At 28.7% G+C, this 16,916-nt stretch overlaps 1 protein-coding gene across 1 annotated transcript in view; it reads left to right on the top strand.

Moving 5' to 3' along the window:
- The window catches only part of LOC119607354 (catalase), a 17,953-nt gene extending 1,123 nt beyond the window's left edge, over positions 1-16,830 (top strand). Inside the window, exon 3 of the mRNA XM_037961222.1 lies at positions 15,067-16,830. Within this exon, the coding sequence (XP_037817150.1) occupies positions 15,067-16,530 (1,464 nt within the window). The 3' untranslated portion in view covers positions 16,531-16,830. The remainder of the gene's footprint in view (positions 1-15,066) is intronic.
- The last annotated feature ends 86 nt before the right edge of the window (positions 16,831-16,916 follow it).

The following is a 16,916-nucleotide window of genomic DNA, read 5'->3' as shown; positions in this document are numbered from 1 at the left end:
TTGAAATGGATGTATTCTTTAATAAGGAATATTAAATATATTGATTATTGGGAGAAACAAACCTGCACAAATAATCGTATTCAACTATCGAGCGGACAGTCTAGTTTTTCCATTTATTTACGTCTTCAGCAAGTTATATAAGACAGATGAATATACTGGTCTGTAGTACATCTTCTTACAGTAACTTCCGTTTATATGACAAAGCGAATCCCTAAGTTCTGACTAGATTAGGAATCTCGTGATATCCAAACAAACCAGTTTAATAATTGAAAATATTCGCCTGCTGAAATGCAGACTAGGTTTTATATATATTTAATAGTGTTCTCTGCAAGGGATAATAATTTACGGCAGATGCCATAGACATATAATCTAAGGCAAGTATCTTTTCCAAAAGGCACCACCCCAAATTAGTTATTTCGTTGTTATTTAAGGACTTTTGTTGCCTTAATATCAATCTTGCAACATCCAAACAAAAACCCATATAATAATGAATGAATTTCTATTATTCCAAAACCAACAGAATAAACACAGAGTAGGTTTTCCAACAATTCCTTCTCGTATTTCAATAGAAATTATTAAGAATTTGCAGACTTGTGGGAGGCCCTGAATTCTCTATCTTGCAGTATATACATCTTTTTCTATAAACTGCCTGTAAGTTTCCCCTTCCAAAGAGGCTGATATGAAACAAACCACTTACCATAGGAGCGCTGATATCCTTTCGCCAATCTTCCAAAATAAATATTAAACAATCCACCATTTTGCCAAAAACACATTTCATCTGTCAAAAGTTTGCTTAGTGATAATGCAGTCAGCTACGGCACTATCGACTTTAATACTGTTTTGCTCTATAAACAGTAATGACTACTACTTGACTATAAGAGTTGATATTTTACTAAAAATTTTGTAAAATTTTGGTTTCTTTTTGAAAATTAATATAAATTTTGAATAATAATCGTTAAATCTCCAATAAAATAAAGTAATTTAAAAATAGCAAGACAGTAATGCCTATTTTTCAGTAAAAAAAGCTGTAAATTAGTAAATCTGATGTTCTACTGAATATTTTGTAAACATTTTGTAAATTTTTAGTTTCTTTTTGAAAATTAGTATAAATTTTGAATAATAATTAATGAATAATCTTTAAGAAAATAACAGTATTTGAAAATAATAAGACAGTAATGCCTATTTTTTCAGTAAAGAACTCAGTAATTTAGTAAAATTTATGTTCTACTAAATATTTTGTAAAATTTTAGTAAAATTTTGTTTTTTATAAAAATTAACATAAATTTTGAACAATAATCGTCAAATCCCAAACATTTTACAAATTTTTCTCACATAGATTTTTCTGAACCCAATAACATATAGAAAACTTTAAAAATGTATTAAATTTACTACAAAAGTTTAAACAAATTTGTGTTTTTTTTAACAAAACATGAAAATTAAATCATTTTTAATAGTCTAATCAAATTTTACTTCATATCTAAACTTATTAACATCTAAAATTAAAAGTTAAAATTAAAATAATTAAAAATAATATCAATTATTAGTTGTAATTAAACAAATATTTAATTATAACTAAAATTAATAGATAAAATCAATGAAATAATCAATAATATAGAAATTAAAGAAGTTATTAGTCAGAATTATAGTTATTTTTTTGTAAAAAACACTAATTATTTAAAAAAATCGGTTACACAATACATTTTCAAAACACATGAGTAAAAAAATCTTTAAATTGCAAAAAAATTAACATAAATATGTTGTTTTTATTTAAATAACACAGAACAGCTGTTGGGTTCACATTAGCTTATAACTATTAAACAATTGTTTTTAGTTAATTATGTTTTTTTTTTTCATTTAAAACTATAAAATTTATAAATAAATTGTATATAATCTTTTAGTATTATAATTCTAACTCTCTTCTATGTACGTGAGTATTTGTAAATAAGAGATATTGATTTTTTTGTTTAGTAATTTGATCAATGATAAAAAACCAATTTAATGAATATTGAAATAATTACTTAATTATTAATACTGAAACAGAGATAAGAAGTGGAATAATAAGGGTATTATAAAGAGAATAGACATATTTTTGGCAGAAAATATTATTAGATATTTAAACGTAAAAAATTTCTTAAGTCTTTAAATATAATTTTCTATATAAAAGTGCAAACTTAAAAAAAAATCTTTAAAAAAGTGTCTTCATTAGATAAATTTCTATATTTTACAGAAAATTTACTTTATAAATCATTTTCATTAGAAATATTACTTTTTTTAGATAAATTTCTTTAAAAAATTCAATTCAAGAGTTTTACTTAAACTATATTCTACAGAAATGAAACTTTCTAAAATAATTTTCTAAAGAAAAATGTCTTCCTTAGATAAATTTTTATAGAAAAATGTTTTCCGTAGACAACGTCTAATAGAAATTTTTTATTCTTAGATGATTTTCTATAAAAAAGTGTACAAAATTTCTACTTAAAGAAATTTCTTTAAAGTGTCTTCCTTAAACAATTCTCTTAAAAAAACATTCTTTCTTTGATAATTTTTATAGAAAAATAACTTCCTTATACAATTTGTGTAGAAAAGTTTCTTTCTTAGACAATTTTCTATAGAAAATATTCTTTTTAGACAATTTTCTATAAACAAATTTCTCTTTTATACAATTTTTGTTTAAAAATGGCCTTTATTATACAATTTCTATATAAAAATGTGTTTTCCTAAGATAAATTTCTATTAAAAAAGTGTATTCTTTAATAAAAAATAATATTTCTTAAAATTTCTTAGATATTTGACTCATTTCTCTAATTTAATTTGATAATTTCAAGTGTAAAGCAAATTAAACTTTTATATAAAGTTAATCAACTCATAAATTATAATTGTAAGTTGATAATATCTTTAAACATTTAAAAAAACTTTACACTAAAATGTGTTTAATTGGTAATAATGAAATAATTTGTTTAAAATTTAATTTTATTTTGAAGTTAAAAAACAAATAATTACCCTTAAATTGAAATATAACAAAAATTAATTTATTTAATTTCCATTGTTTACAATTTCCAATTAGTAATTATTTTTTAAACAAAATTTTCTTCGCCTCAAAGTAATTACTCATTTTTAAAGGAAACTAACTTATGTTTTTCCTGCTTTTAATGTTTTTTATTATAATTAAAGTTCTAATTACTATAATATATGCTTTAATTTGCTAAATTTTACAAGGTTTCCTTTGTTTTTAATTAAAGAAACCCTGAAATCTTTTTCCAGCAAAGAGCAATTATAATGAAAATCATTATTAATGAATCATCTTTACAATTCAATTTTGTGTTTTAATAAAGCATAAAATGTTTGTTTTTTGTAATTGAAAATTAACTTTATAAAACACTTAACATAAGTTAATTGTTAAATCAAGGCGTTGTAATTACAACAAAATAAAATGTTTATTATTTCATAATATTAACAATTTAATAAATCAGTTTTTTTCAATTAACAGGTGTTGGATGATACATGTAATTATTAAAAGTATTATTATTAATTTGTAATGATGATAGTTTATATTTTTCTAGGGTTTTTTAACTTTTTAAAGTGTAAAAGTTATATCCGCAATAACTTAACACTTAGAAGAGATAAATGAAATGAATTATATATCAATAGATAGGAAATTTCATGTTGTTTTCATATATCAATAAATCCTTATATTAAAATTAAATTCATAGAGGACTTTAAAATAATATATATTTTTTAAAATTATTGGTTATATATAGTCTCCATTAGAGGCGGTTTGGCCGAAATCCTTTGTAAAATATTTAAAATTATATTTGCAACACAAAATAACTTAAATTTTTTGAGAATAACTTCAGTATTAAAGAAAATCTGCTCTAAAGTTGTGAATGTTAGCAACACTTGCCTAATGATATTGCAGTTTGTTATTGTAAACTGTAATACCGGCTTTATAACTGTTTTGTCCTGCAGCCAGTTATGTCAACTTTTTTACTTAGTAGATCATATAAAGTTATCAATGATAGCAACACTTCTCTAATGATATTGCAGTTTGTTATTCTAAACTGTACTACCGGCTTTATAACGGTTTTGTCCTGTAGCCACTAATGTCAACATTTCCACTTAGTAGATCATATATAATTATCAATGATAGCAATGCTTCTCTAATGATATTGCAGTTTATTATTGTAAACTGTACTACCGGCTTTATAACGGTTTTGTCCTGTAGCCAGTAATGTCAAGATTTTATTTTAGAAAAATACGCTTATAAGCAAAAAACGTTAGAAAACTGTTAAATTTTAGGTTAAATGATCAAATTTAAAGATATTTTGATTACATCTTTCAACATTTTTAATAAAATTTTACTGATATATAGAGAAATTTTTAAGAAAATATTATTTCTTTATAGATTTTAAAACAATAACGCAAATAAAGAGTTTTTAAACCAATTTTTGTTAACAACATTCCAATATAAAAAAATTATATGCTGTCATTCGATTTTTTTATAAAGAAATGACGTATTTTATTGCAAATTTTAATTTAGAAAACTAAAAACATTTTTTGTAATTAAATCATTGTCTCTTCAAATGTAAAAAAGTGTTAATAATAAACATTTACTATACGACTGACTAAAACAATTAAAATGTTAACTAAACAATAAATAATAGCTCTCTATTATAAAAAATTTGTAAATTTTAAAAATTTCACCATTGTTTGGTTACAATTTCTTCTCCTTTCCCTTAATATACTATAAAAATTTTATAATATATTATTTAATTATTTTGCTTTTGTTTTGCCAACAGATTTATCTCTGTTCTATAATATATACAATATTTATTGTATTTTTTATTTGCTTTTAGATTATTTGGAGTACACACTCTCATTATATTATATTTTTATTTAAAAAAATATATATTTTTAAAAACACAAAGTCATTGCACATTCTCTTTTATACTCAATATATGTACATATGTATAAGCAATATGCGATAATATATAATAAATAAAAAAATTAACAAATTAACTTGCCGGCTAAAAAAGAAAAAAAATATTTTGTTTTTGTCTGAATTTATAAATAACCCAGCAAAACAAAAAACCAACCTAAAATGTTTAAATCGATTACAAAATTTTAATAAAATTTGTCTAAGTTTGAAGTGGAATAAATTGACCTAAAGATGAAGAGGTCTGAAAATGGCTTATTAAAAAATATTTTGTATTTACTTTAAGAAAAAAATTCAAATTTATAGCTTAAATTGAAAATTTTTCATAACAAAATCTCTTTTTAGATAATTTTCTATATAAAAGTTTCTTTTGTGGATAATTTTCTAAAGAAAGATGTTTCCTTTGATAAATTTCTGTACAAAAGTGTCTTTTTTAGATAATTTTCTATAGAAAGGTATATTCATTAGACAAAATTCTATAGAAAAGTGTATTCTTTAGACAATTTACAACTTTAAGAACGAAAAACCAATAGTAAAATTTTTGTTTTTCTAAAAGTCTTTAATGATTTATATAATTATTAAGTATTTTATATATTATTAGAAAGTAGACGCAATTTCCTATCCAACGATATATAATATGTATAATTTTTCTTTAAAACGGCTTAAATTGAAAGATTCAAAGTCAGCAATGGGATGTAATATAAATTTAACTTAATTTTATGCTTAATAGATAAAGCAGTGGTTGGTATAACACTATCATAACCAGTAATGACAGTTTGATCTCTTGTTTTCTTGCCGGCAAGGCAGTGTATATGAGAGTTTTGTTCAATTGTAAACTATATAATAAAAACAGAAAACTTGTTTGTTTTATTTCACAAAAAGTCTTCCATAAATATTGTAATTATTAAGTAATTTGAAGATTTTCGAAAAGTAGACACAATTTCCTATCCAATGATATATAATAAGTCTAATTTGTTCCCTATTATTTAGATACAATTCCAAAAGCAACAAATCGCAGTAATTAAATTCAACTTGATTTCATGTTTGTTAGGTAAAACAGTGATCGGTACAACGGTACAATAGGCGCTCTCCTGTTTCTTGTATAGTCAACAAGGCAGTGTTTGATACAACAGTAATGTAATGGTAATGTTGTATTTGAAGGAATGACAACAGTAATGTTATGGTAATGTAGTATTCGAAGGAATAACAAGCAGTTTATGATAAAACTGTACAATTAAGGAAATTTCCTGCAGATAGCTAATTTTGAATCCATTTATTTGACTGGAGGAAAAGTTAAAATATATATATTATATATCATTGGATAGGAAATTATGTCTTTTCTTTAAAAATATATACAATTTTTAATACAGTTAAAAATTGTAAAAGACTTTTTGCCAAATAAGACAAATAAATTTTCTTAGGAGTTTCTAAGAAAGAAAATAGAAAATATTTTTTTAAACTTGAAATTTCTCTAAAAACTTGTTATAATTTTAGTATTTTCTACTTCTTTTATAATCTTCCTAATAATTTCACAACATTTTCTATTTTTATAACAAATTGATTAACTATTCTCCTTTCACAACAACTACGACGCACTTTTTACTAATTTCTTTTTCTAATTATTTCTAAAATACGTGTTCTTTTTTCACGCTTAGAAACTAAGCATTCATCTGGTGAAATTCAAAATCTTAAGATTCATTATAAATTACTAACAATAGTAAATTATAATAGATAAAAAAATTACTAAATGTACATAGTAATTGTCATTTGTTTTGTTTTTTAAAAAAACTATTTTTTAATTTGCATTTAGTACATGTTTACAAAAAATGTTATTTTTATTTATAAAAATAACAATCCCTACCCAAACTAATTAATACACAGAATACAATCTCCCACTAGGATTGATAAGAAGAGAAATAAACAAATTATCTAAAGCGTAGCAGCAGCAGCAGTAGATATTGCACAATGGGGGCAAAACTTAACAATAAGAAATGGGAGAGTTCTCTGAGAAGTTTATATAGTACAAATTACAAATACTTTTTAGAATTTTCAGTCATTCGATCGATCTTTTTCTAAAGTAATAATTGGTACTTAGCAACTGGCAGAAGTTATGTTATGTTTAGTTAATTAAGTCATCTGGTAGTAGCAGCGGGGATTGGCAATTAATTAAAACAAATACACGAACTGAATTGATAAGTTTTGTTATAAAAATAATAACAATAATGATAATGCAGTGGGTAAACAAATGTGTGTATGTAAAAAATGTAAACAAAGAATGTTTAAAATTAAACATAAACAAAATTAAAAATTTCCTCGAATATCTAGTTCAGTTTTTAGTTCTGTTCTAGTTCAGTTCTAGTTCAGTTCTAGTTCAGTTCTAGTTCAGTTCTAGTTCAGTTCTAGTTCAGTTCTAGTTCAGTTCTAGTTCAGTTCTAGTTCAGTTCTAGTTCAGTTCTAGTTCAGTTCTAGTTCAGTTCTAGTTCAGTTTCTAGTTCTAGTTCAGTTCTAGTTCAGTTCTAGTTCAGTTCTAGTTCAGTTCTAGTTCAGTTCTAGTTCAGTTCTAGTTCAGTTCTAGTTCAGTTCTAGTTCAGTTCTAGTTCAGTTCTAGTCAGTTCTAGTTCAGTTCTAGTTCAGTTCTAGTTCAGTTCTAGTTCAGTTCTAGTTCAGTTCTAGTTCAGTTCTAGTTCAGTTCTAGTTCAGTTCTAGTTCAGTTCTAGTTCAGTTCTAGTTCAGTTCTAGTTCAGTTCTAGTTCAGTTCTAGTTCAGTTCTAGTTCAGTTCTAGTTCAGTTCTAGTTCAGTTCTAGTTCAGTTCTAGTTCAGTTCTAGTTCAGTTCTAGTTCAGTTCTAGTTCAGTTCTAGTTCAGTTCTAGTTCAGTTCTAGTTCAGTTCTAGTTCAGTTCTAGTTCAGTTCTAGTTCAGTTCTAGTTCAGTTCTAGTTCAGTTCTAGTTCAGTTTTAGTTCAGTTTAGTTCAGTTTTAGTTCAGTTTTAGTTCAGTTTTAGTTCAGTTTTAGTTCAGTTCTAGTTCAGTTCTAGTTCAAGTTCAGTTCTAGTTCAGTTCTAGTTCAGTTCTAGTTCAGTTCTAGTTCAAGTTCAGTTCTAGTTCAGTTCTAGTTCAGTTCTAGTTCAGTTCTAGTTCAAGTTCAGTTCTAGTTCAGTTCTAGTTCAGTTCTAGTTCAGTTCTAGTTCAGTTCTAGTTCAGTTCTAGTTCAGTTCTAGTTCAGTTCTAGTTCAGTTCTAGTTTAGTTCTAGTTCAGTTCTAGTTCAGTTCTAGTTCAGTTCTAGTTCAGTTCTAGTTCAGTTCTAGTTCAGTTCTAGTTCAGTTCTAGTTCAGTTCTAGTTCAGTTCTAGTTTAGTTCTAGTTCAGTTCTAGTTCAGTTCTAGTTCAGTTCTAGTTCAGTTCTAGTTCAGTTCTAGTTCAGTTCTAGTTCAGTTCTAGTTCAGTTTCGTTCTTTTTCGTTCAGTTCTAGTTCAGTTCTAGTTCAATTCTAGTTCAGTTCTAGTTCAGTTCTAGTTCAGTTCTAGTTCAGTTCTAGTTCAGTTCTAGTTCAGTTCTAGTTCAGTTCTAGTTCAGTTCTAGTTCAGTTCTAGTTCAGTTCTAGTTCAGTTCTAGTTCAGTTCTAGTTCAGTTCTAGTTCAGTTCTAGTTCAGTTCTAGTTCAGTTCTAGTTCAGTTCTAGTTCAGTTCTAGTTCAGTTCTAGTTCAGTTCTAGTTCAGTTCTAGTTCAGTTCTAGTTCAGTTCTAGTTCAGTTCTAGTTCAGTTCTAGTTCAGTTCTAGTTCAGTTCTAGTTCAGTTCTAGTTCAGTTCTAGTTCAGTTCTAGTTCAGTTCTAGTTCAGTTCTAGTTCAGTTCTAGTTCAGTTCTAGTTCAGTTCTAGTTCAGTTCTAGTTCAGTTCTAGTTCAGTTCTAGTTCAGTTCTAGTTCAGTTCTAGTTCAGTTCTAGTTCAGTTCTAGTTCAGTTCTAGTTCAATTCTAGTTCAGTTCTAGTTCAGTTCTAGTTCAGTTCTAGTACAGTTCTAGTACAGTTCTAGTACAGTTCTAGTTCAGTTCTAGTTCAGTTCTAGTTCAGTTCTAGTTCACAATTTCTTCAATACTACATGGAGAATGTCCATTAAAGTCTCTTGGCTCCTATAACTCCTAAAAGCCAAAAGTAATGCGTACGCCTTACCAATCTCCAATATGTAAAACTACTTGTCACTCTACTTAATATATACAATACGTCAATTAATTGCTTTCTTTCTTATCTAATCATTTGTAATATATTCTTCCTAAAACGGCAAATTAAAGAAACTAAACAGGAAGATGTTTAAACTTGTATATTTTTGCTTTAGTTAACGCGAACTTCTCTATGCAATAATCTCTTATATTCTTTTGTTTGCCTTTTCTTTTTATTTTCCTTTAAAAAACAACTTCAAAGCTGGTTTTTAATAATTGTTACTGTTTGCTTTGCACACTCAACTCAACAAAGTTTATTGACTTTGTCTGTTGCAGTTGCATTTAAAAAGAATTATATAAATAAATAAATAAAAAAAAAAAAAAAACAAGACAAAAAATAACTATGCCACACTTCATTGCTTGCTATGAAGGCTTTTTTTAGAGGCATATTTGTAGTGTTACTTTGTCGTTGTTGTGGTTTAAAAGTATCTATTAACATTAGGTTAGTTCAACCATTCCCTCCTCTTTTCGTCTCCTTGGAAAGCTGGATTTTTTTTTAATTTGTTTGCACTAAAATATTGCGTTATTCAAACTTGCCACTCACGTTTCTCAGCAACAAATCAACAACAACAACAACAACAAAAACTTAACTTACAACATTTGTTAAGAGTTTCTAAATAAATTGTCGATTTACTGAGTACTATATGCGAATGTATTTTTGTGAAATCAGGGTTTTTGATTTGTTGTTATTGTTTTTTGTTGAATTCATAAACTTTTCCATTCATTGTTGGGAGACTACTTTTAACATTGACTGCAAAATTGTTGAACAATATTTAACAAGGTTTTTAGAATTGCTTGGATTTTTTGATCGTGGCAGGTTTCTAGAAAAATCTAATGATGTGATTTTTTTGCTCTAATCTCTTAGAGTAACTCGTCGCAGTGCATGATCTGTAAAAATTTCATAAAAAACATGTAATCAAATCTTCAAATCCAAGATTTTCAAAATTTCATTAACAATTAATCATAAAGTACCTCGAAAAGCTTCGCAAATTCACCAGGCAAATTCAAAATCCAGTTTCCTGTTTCCATTTCTGTAATGGAAACTTTTGCGGTTTTTAACTACCCAGTTATTAGCTTCAATATTCAGATGAGTAGACTTTAGGGAAATGTTGCAACTAAAGATCTTTAAAAATGTAAGTATTTTCAGTATTAGAGTTTGTTGAGGACTTATGAAAGCTTTTCATACCACAAGAATTTCCTCAAAATTTCCATGGAGAACTTGTGATACGTTCAATTTTTTATTGTCTTTGCTCAGTTCAGTTTTAATTCAGTTCTAGTTCAGTTTTAGTTCAGTTCCAGTTCGGTTCCAGTTCAGTTTCCAGTTCAGTTCCAGTTCAGTTCTAGTTCAGTTCTAGTTCAGTTCTAGTTCAGTTCTAGTTCAGTTCTAGTTCAGTTCTAGTTCAGTTCTAGTTCAGTTCTAGTTCAGTTCTAGTTCAGTTCTAGTTCAGTTCTAGTTCAGTTCTAGTTCAGTTCTAGTTCAGTTCTAGTTCAGTTCTAGTTCAGTTCTAGTTCAGTTCTAGTTCAGTTCTAGTTCAGTTCTAGTTCAGTTCTAGTTCAGTTCTAGTTCAGTTCTAGTTCAGTTCTAGTTCAGTTCTAGTTCAGTTCTAGTTCAGTTCTAGTTCAGTTCTAGTTCAGTTCTAGTTCAGTTCTAGTTCAGTTCTAGTTCAGTTCTAGTTCAGTTCTAGTTCAGTTCTAGTTCAGTTCTAGTTCAGTTCTAGTTCAGTTCTAGTCCTGTTCTAGTTCAGTTCTAGTTCAGTTCTAGTTCAGTTCTAGTTCAGTTCTAGTTCAGTTCTAGTTCAGTTCTAGTCCTGTTCTAGTTCAGTTCTAGTTCAGTTCTAGTTCAGTTCTAGTTCAGTTCTAGTTCAGTTCTAGTTCAGTTCTAGTTCAGTTCTAGTTCAGTTCTAGTTCAGTTCTAGTTCAGTTCTAGTTCAGTTCTAGTTCAGTTCTAATTCAGTTCTAGTTCAGTTCTAGTTCAGTTCTAGTTCAGTTTAGTTCAGTTCTAGTTCAGTTATAGTTCAGTTCTAGTTCAGTTCTAGTTCAGTTCTAGTTCAGTTCTAGTTCAGTTCTAGTTCAGTTCTAGTTCAGTTCTAGTTCAGTTCTAGTTCAGTTCTAGTTCAGTTCTAGTTCAGTTCTAGTTCAGTTCTAGTTCAGTTCTAGTTCAGTTCTAGTTCAGTTCTAGTTCAGTTCTAGTTCAGTTCTAGTTCAGTTCTAGTTCAGTTCTAGTTCAGTTCTAGTTCAGTTCTAGTTCAGTTCTAGTTCAGTTCTAGTTCAGTTCTAGTTCAGTTCTAGTTCTAGTTCAGTTCTAGTTCAGTTCTAGTTCAGTTCTAGTTCAGTTCTAGTTCAGTTCTAGTTTCAGTTCTAGTTCAGTTCTAGTTCAGTCTAGTTCAGTTCTAGTCAGTTCTAGTTCAGTTCTAGTTCAGTTCTAGTTCAGTTCTAGTTCAGTTCTAGTTCAGTTCTAGTTCAGTTCTAGTTCAGTTCTAGTTCAGTTCTAGTTCAGTTCTAGTTCAGTTCTAGTTCAGTTCTAGTTCAGTTCTAGTTCAGTTCTAGTTCAGTTCTCGTTCAGTTCTAGTTCATTTCTAGTTCAGTTCTAGTTGAGTTCTATTTGAATTCTAGTTGAGATCAAATTGAGTTCTAGTTCAGTTCTAGTTTAGTTCACTCCCGAATTGATATTCGTAAGATTTATTCGATTACCTCAACTACAGTTTGGCTTACCACAGGTAACTCAGGATAGTTTGTCCAATATTGCTGTTTAATAAAAAGAGGTGGTCTTATCTAATGTTCAATACACCAACGACAGGTAAGGGTTCAAATTCCCTTGGATGATCAAGCAAAATCAATTCATTAAAGAACGATTGAAGTTGCTTCATTACATATTGAAGAATTAATCGATTAAAGCTACTGTGAAAAGTTGATAAAACAGTTTAACAGTTTAGTGGAAAGATGAATGATAAGGCAACTGTGATGGATTGTACAACATCAAATGTTTAATAAAAAAAATAACAGCCTATCTCATTTTTTATATTTTGAAGTATCAACCAATTGAAACTGCTGTGAACTGTGGATAAAGCAGTTTAGTGGAGAGAGGAATGATAAGGCAGCTCGTTTAGAGTGTTGAATATTTGAGATTATTCCTTAGTTTGAAAGATTTATTAAGAAATTTTGTTTTGTTTAATTGTGTATTAAAAATGGAAATGTTTGTGGAAATTTACCTGGTAATTAGCACAAACATTTTAGATAAGAAACGTGTCTTTATAGATTTCTATTATTAAAAAGACAGGCCTTAACCCTTATTATCAGCAAATAAATTATAACAGTTCATAGGTTTCAAATATAATTTTAATTGGGTAAGGTGAGATATTGTACACCTTTCTATGTTATCAATAAATTGCCAAACTTTTGAAACATGCAACCAAAATAACAATAAATTAAAACTGTCAAAAAATTATCAAAACTGTTTAATATATTCCGAAGTGTAAAAATTCTAAACAAAGACAATTTGAAGAACGTGTTTTTTTTCGATTTTTTTTTTTTTTGGAAAAAACAGGATTTGGCAATGATCTTTTTTCTTTAGTAAATTAAATATTTATTTGTTTATTTTGCTAAATTTAATTTAAATATGTAAGTGCATTCAATTTACTTTTGGTTTTGCTAATTAAAATACGTGATAATTTAAAAATGGCCAGAGGGGATTTGGAGCAACGTTTTTTATATAAAATTTACTAAATATATGTTTAATTTGAAACTTTGGAATTGTGTGCATTTAGTATTTGATATTTTTTATGTAATTTTTTATAATGCAAAATAACTGTGCTGTACTCTAGTTAATTTTTTTATGGTTGACGTTAATTAGTTAAGTAAATTTTAATGATTTTCATTTTGGTATCGTAACAACTTTAAAATGATTTGTCATTTTAACTTTAAATTGTGAAATGAATGTAAAACTTTGTTTTGTTAAGAATTTTATTAGGCTCGTTTAAAATAAAACTTGTTGTAATTGTTACTTTAAAATTTGCAAACCCTTTTATGTGAATCCTGAGCTTTTTGTTTTAACTTTAATTTGTAATGTAATTATTTTAATTATCTTTTAATTCATTTATAATAAACAGAGAGATAATGATAGATAGATAGATAGATAGATAGATAGATAGATAGATAGATAAGATAGATAGGATAGATAGATTAGATAGATAGATTAGATAGATAGATAGATAGATGATCGATAGATAGATAAGATAGATAGATAGATAGATAGATAGATAGATAGATAGATAGATAGATAGATCGATAGATAGATAGATAGATAGATAGATAGATAGATAGATAGATAGATAGATAGATAGAAAGATAGATAGATAGATAGATAGATAGATAGATAGATAGATAGATAGATAGATAGATAGATAGATAGATAGATAGATAGATAGATAGATAGATAGAGATAGATAGATAGATAGATAGATAGATAGATAGATAGATAGATAGATAGATAGATAGATAGATAGATAGATAGATAGATAGATAGATAGATAGATAGATAGATAGATAGATAGATAGATAGATAGATAGATAGATAGATAGATAGATAGATAGATAGATAGATAGATAGATAGATAGATAGATAGATAGATAGATAGATAGATAGATAGATAGATAGATAGATAGATAGATAGATAGATAGATAGATAGATAGATAGATAGATAGATAGATAGATAGATAGATAGATAGATAGATAGATAGATAGATAGATAGATAGATAGATAGATAGATAGATAGATAGATAGATAGATAGATAGATAGATAGATAGATAGATAGATAGATAGATAGATAGATAGATAGATAGATAGATAGATAGATAGATAGATAGATAGATAGATAGATAGATAGATAGATAGATAGATAGATAGATAGATAGATAGATAGATAGATAGATAGATAGATAGATAGATAGATAGATAGATAGATAGATAGATAGATAGATAGATAGATAGATAGATAGATAGATAGATAGATAGATAGATAGATAGATAGATAGATAGATAGATAGATAGATAGATAGATAGATAGATAGATAGATAGATAGATAGATAGATAGATAGATAGATAGATAGATAGATAGATAGATAGATAGATAGATAGATAGATAGATAGATAGATAGATAGATAGATAGATAGATAGATAGATAGATAGATAGATAGATAGATAGATAGATAGATAGATAGATAGATAGATAGATAGATAGATAGATAGATAGATAGATAGAGATAGATAGATAGATAGATAGATAGATAGATAGATAGGATAGATAGATAGATTAGATAGATAGATAGATAGATAGATAGATAGATAGATAGATAGATAGATAGATAGATAAATAGATAATAGAAAGGTTGAAAGATAGAAAGTTAGACTATGTAGTTCATTAAAAGAAAACTTTGATGTCAATAACTTTCAAAGGCACGGTCGAATTTTTCAATATTCAATTGATTACAACAAGTCTGCTGTGGATTGGTATCGATTTAGCTATCATTAATCGACAAGTGTTAAGCATTTCCTTGTGTTTGTAACAATTGATTATTCAGTATTACTTCTTCAATAGACTGTGCAATATATAAAATATGTTCAAATTATCAGCTTCAGACCGTTCAGCAAGTAGCCTTCGATTGATTGCTTAATGCACGATTTTGTGCTTTCATTTGATAGACTGATTACGACGCTGACTTTAGAAACTGGAATCAAAAATTTAAAGCAGCAACTTCTTCTATATAATCAAAGTTAAATTAACTTAAAACATAAGTATGGACTCTTGTAATATATAATGTTATAAACGATTCTTAAATCCAATGCCTTTTCTTTAAACTTAAACCATGTTTGATAAGCTTTTCTAATTTTCTCTTCTTTCTCTCTCTCTTTCTGCAGACTCCCCCTGGTGCCATCACCACTGCCGCCGGCAATCCTGTAGGCATTAAAGATGCCACTATGACTGTTGGTCCTCGTGGTCCTGCGCTTCTACAAGATGTGCAATTTCTCGATGAAATGTCTCATTTCGATCGTGAACGTATCCCCGAACGTGTAGTGCACGCCAAGGGTGCTGGTGCTTTTGGTTATTTTGAGGTGACTCACGACATTAGCCAATACTGTGCAGCCAAGGTATTCGAAAAGGTGGGCAAACGTACCCCCGTGGCCATACGTTTCTCCACGGTGGGAGGTGAAAGTGGATCTGCCGATACAGCTCGTGATCCACGTGGTTTTGCTGTTAAATTCTATACCGATGATGGTGTTTGGGATTTGGTGGGCAATAATACCCCCATCTTCTTTATTCGCGATCCCATCCTATTCCCCAGCTTTATTCATACCCAAAAACGTAATCCTCAGACTCATTTGAAGGATCCCGATATGTTCTGGGACTTTATTACTTTGCGTCCAGAGTCTACACATCAAGTTTCTTTCTTGTTCTCGGATCGTGGTATTCCCGATGGTTATCGTTTTATGCATGGCTATGGCTCGCACACCTTTAAGTTGATCAATGCCAAGGGTGAACCCATCTATGCTAAGTTCCACTTCAGATCCAATCAAGGCATTAAGAATTTGGATGTTAAGAAAGCTGATGATTTGGCTGGTTCAGATCCCGACTATTCTATACGCGATTTGTTTAATGCCATTAAGGCTGGTGATTTCCCCAGCTGGACTTTGAATATTCAGGTCATGACCTACGAACAGGCCAAGACTTTCAAATACAATCCCTTCGATGTAACCAAGGTATGGTCTCACAAGGAATTCCCCTTGATTCCAGTGGGTAAAATGGTGCTTGATCGTAATCCCACCAATTACTTTGCTGAGGTCGAACAGATTGCCTTCAGTCCAGCTCATTTGGTGCCTGGTATTGAACCTTCACCCGACAAGATGTTGCAGGGTCGTCTCTTCTCTTACTCCGACACTCACCGTCATCGTTTGGGTGCCAATTACTTGCAAATACCCGTCAACTGTCCTTACCGTGTGGCTGTTAAGAACTATCAACGTGATGGCCCCATGACAGTGACCGACAATCAAGGCAATGCCCCCAACTATTACCCCAACTCCTTCTCTGGTCCCTTGGAAAGCGAACGCGCCAGAAGCCTACAATCTAAATGCCCCGTTGCCGGTGATGTCTATCGCTACAGCAGCGGTGATACCGAGGACAATTTCGGCCAAGTTACCGAGTTTTGGGTACGTGTTTTGGATGATGCTGCTCGCAAACGTTTGGTTAGCAACATTGCTGGTAACTTGTCGAACGCCAGCACCTTCATACAAGAACGTGCTGTCAAGAACTTTAGCATGGTTCATCCCGATTTTGGTCGCATGTTAACCGAACAATTGAACTTGGCTAAGTCTGCCAAGATTTAAATTATGCTTTTTGTTCGTGCAATGTTTTATATAATGATCGTTTTTTCTTCTTCTGGTTGTGGGTCTGAAAACTGTTTTACCCTTTTGTATGAGAAAAAAAGAAAGAAATATTTTTATTATTATGTTTGTTTTTTATTACTTTTTAGAATTATTATGCTAACAAACGTAAGCTTTGTTTAAGCGCAAAATCAACATTTCCATATTTAATCAAAAATGTTATCTAAAACTACTTTTTTTACTTAACACTTTTTCAAAATAAACACATATTTTTCGATAAAACTAATAAAATAAAATGAGCAAGTGTTTGTTTTTATTGAAGTTTTTGGTCACTTGGGAAGGTAAAATGAAGGATATAGTGTTCAATTTCTACAAGGATTGTAGCTCTA

This window comes from Lucilia sericata, unplaced genomic scaffold (assembly GCF_015586225.1).
Source record: "Lucilia sericata isolate MDLA Ls3-8-SP2 unplaced genomic scaffold, ASM1558622v1 Contig000689F_arrow, whole genome shotgun sequence".
NCBI lineage: Eukaryota > Metazoa > Arthropoda > Insecta > Diptera > Calliphoridae > Lucilia > Lucilia sericata.
Note: the sequence above shows the minus strand (reverse complement) of the source record. Positions and strands in the feature narration are given on the sequence as shown.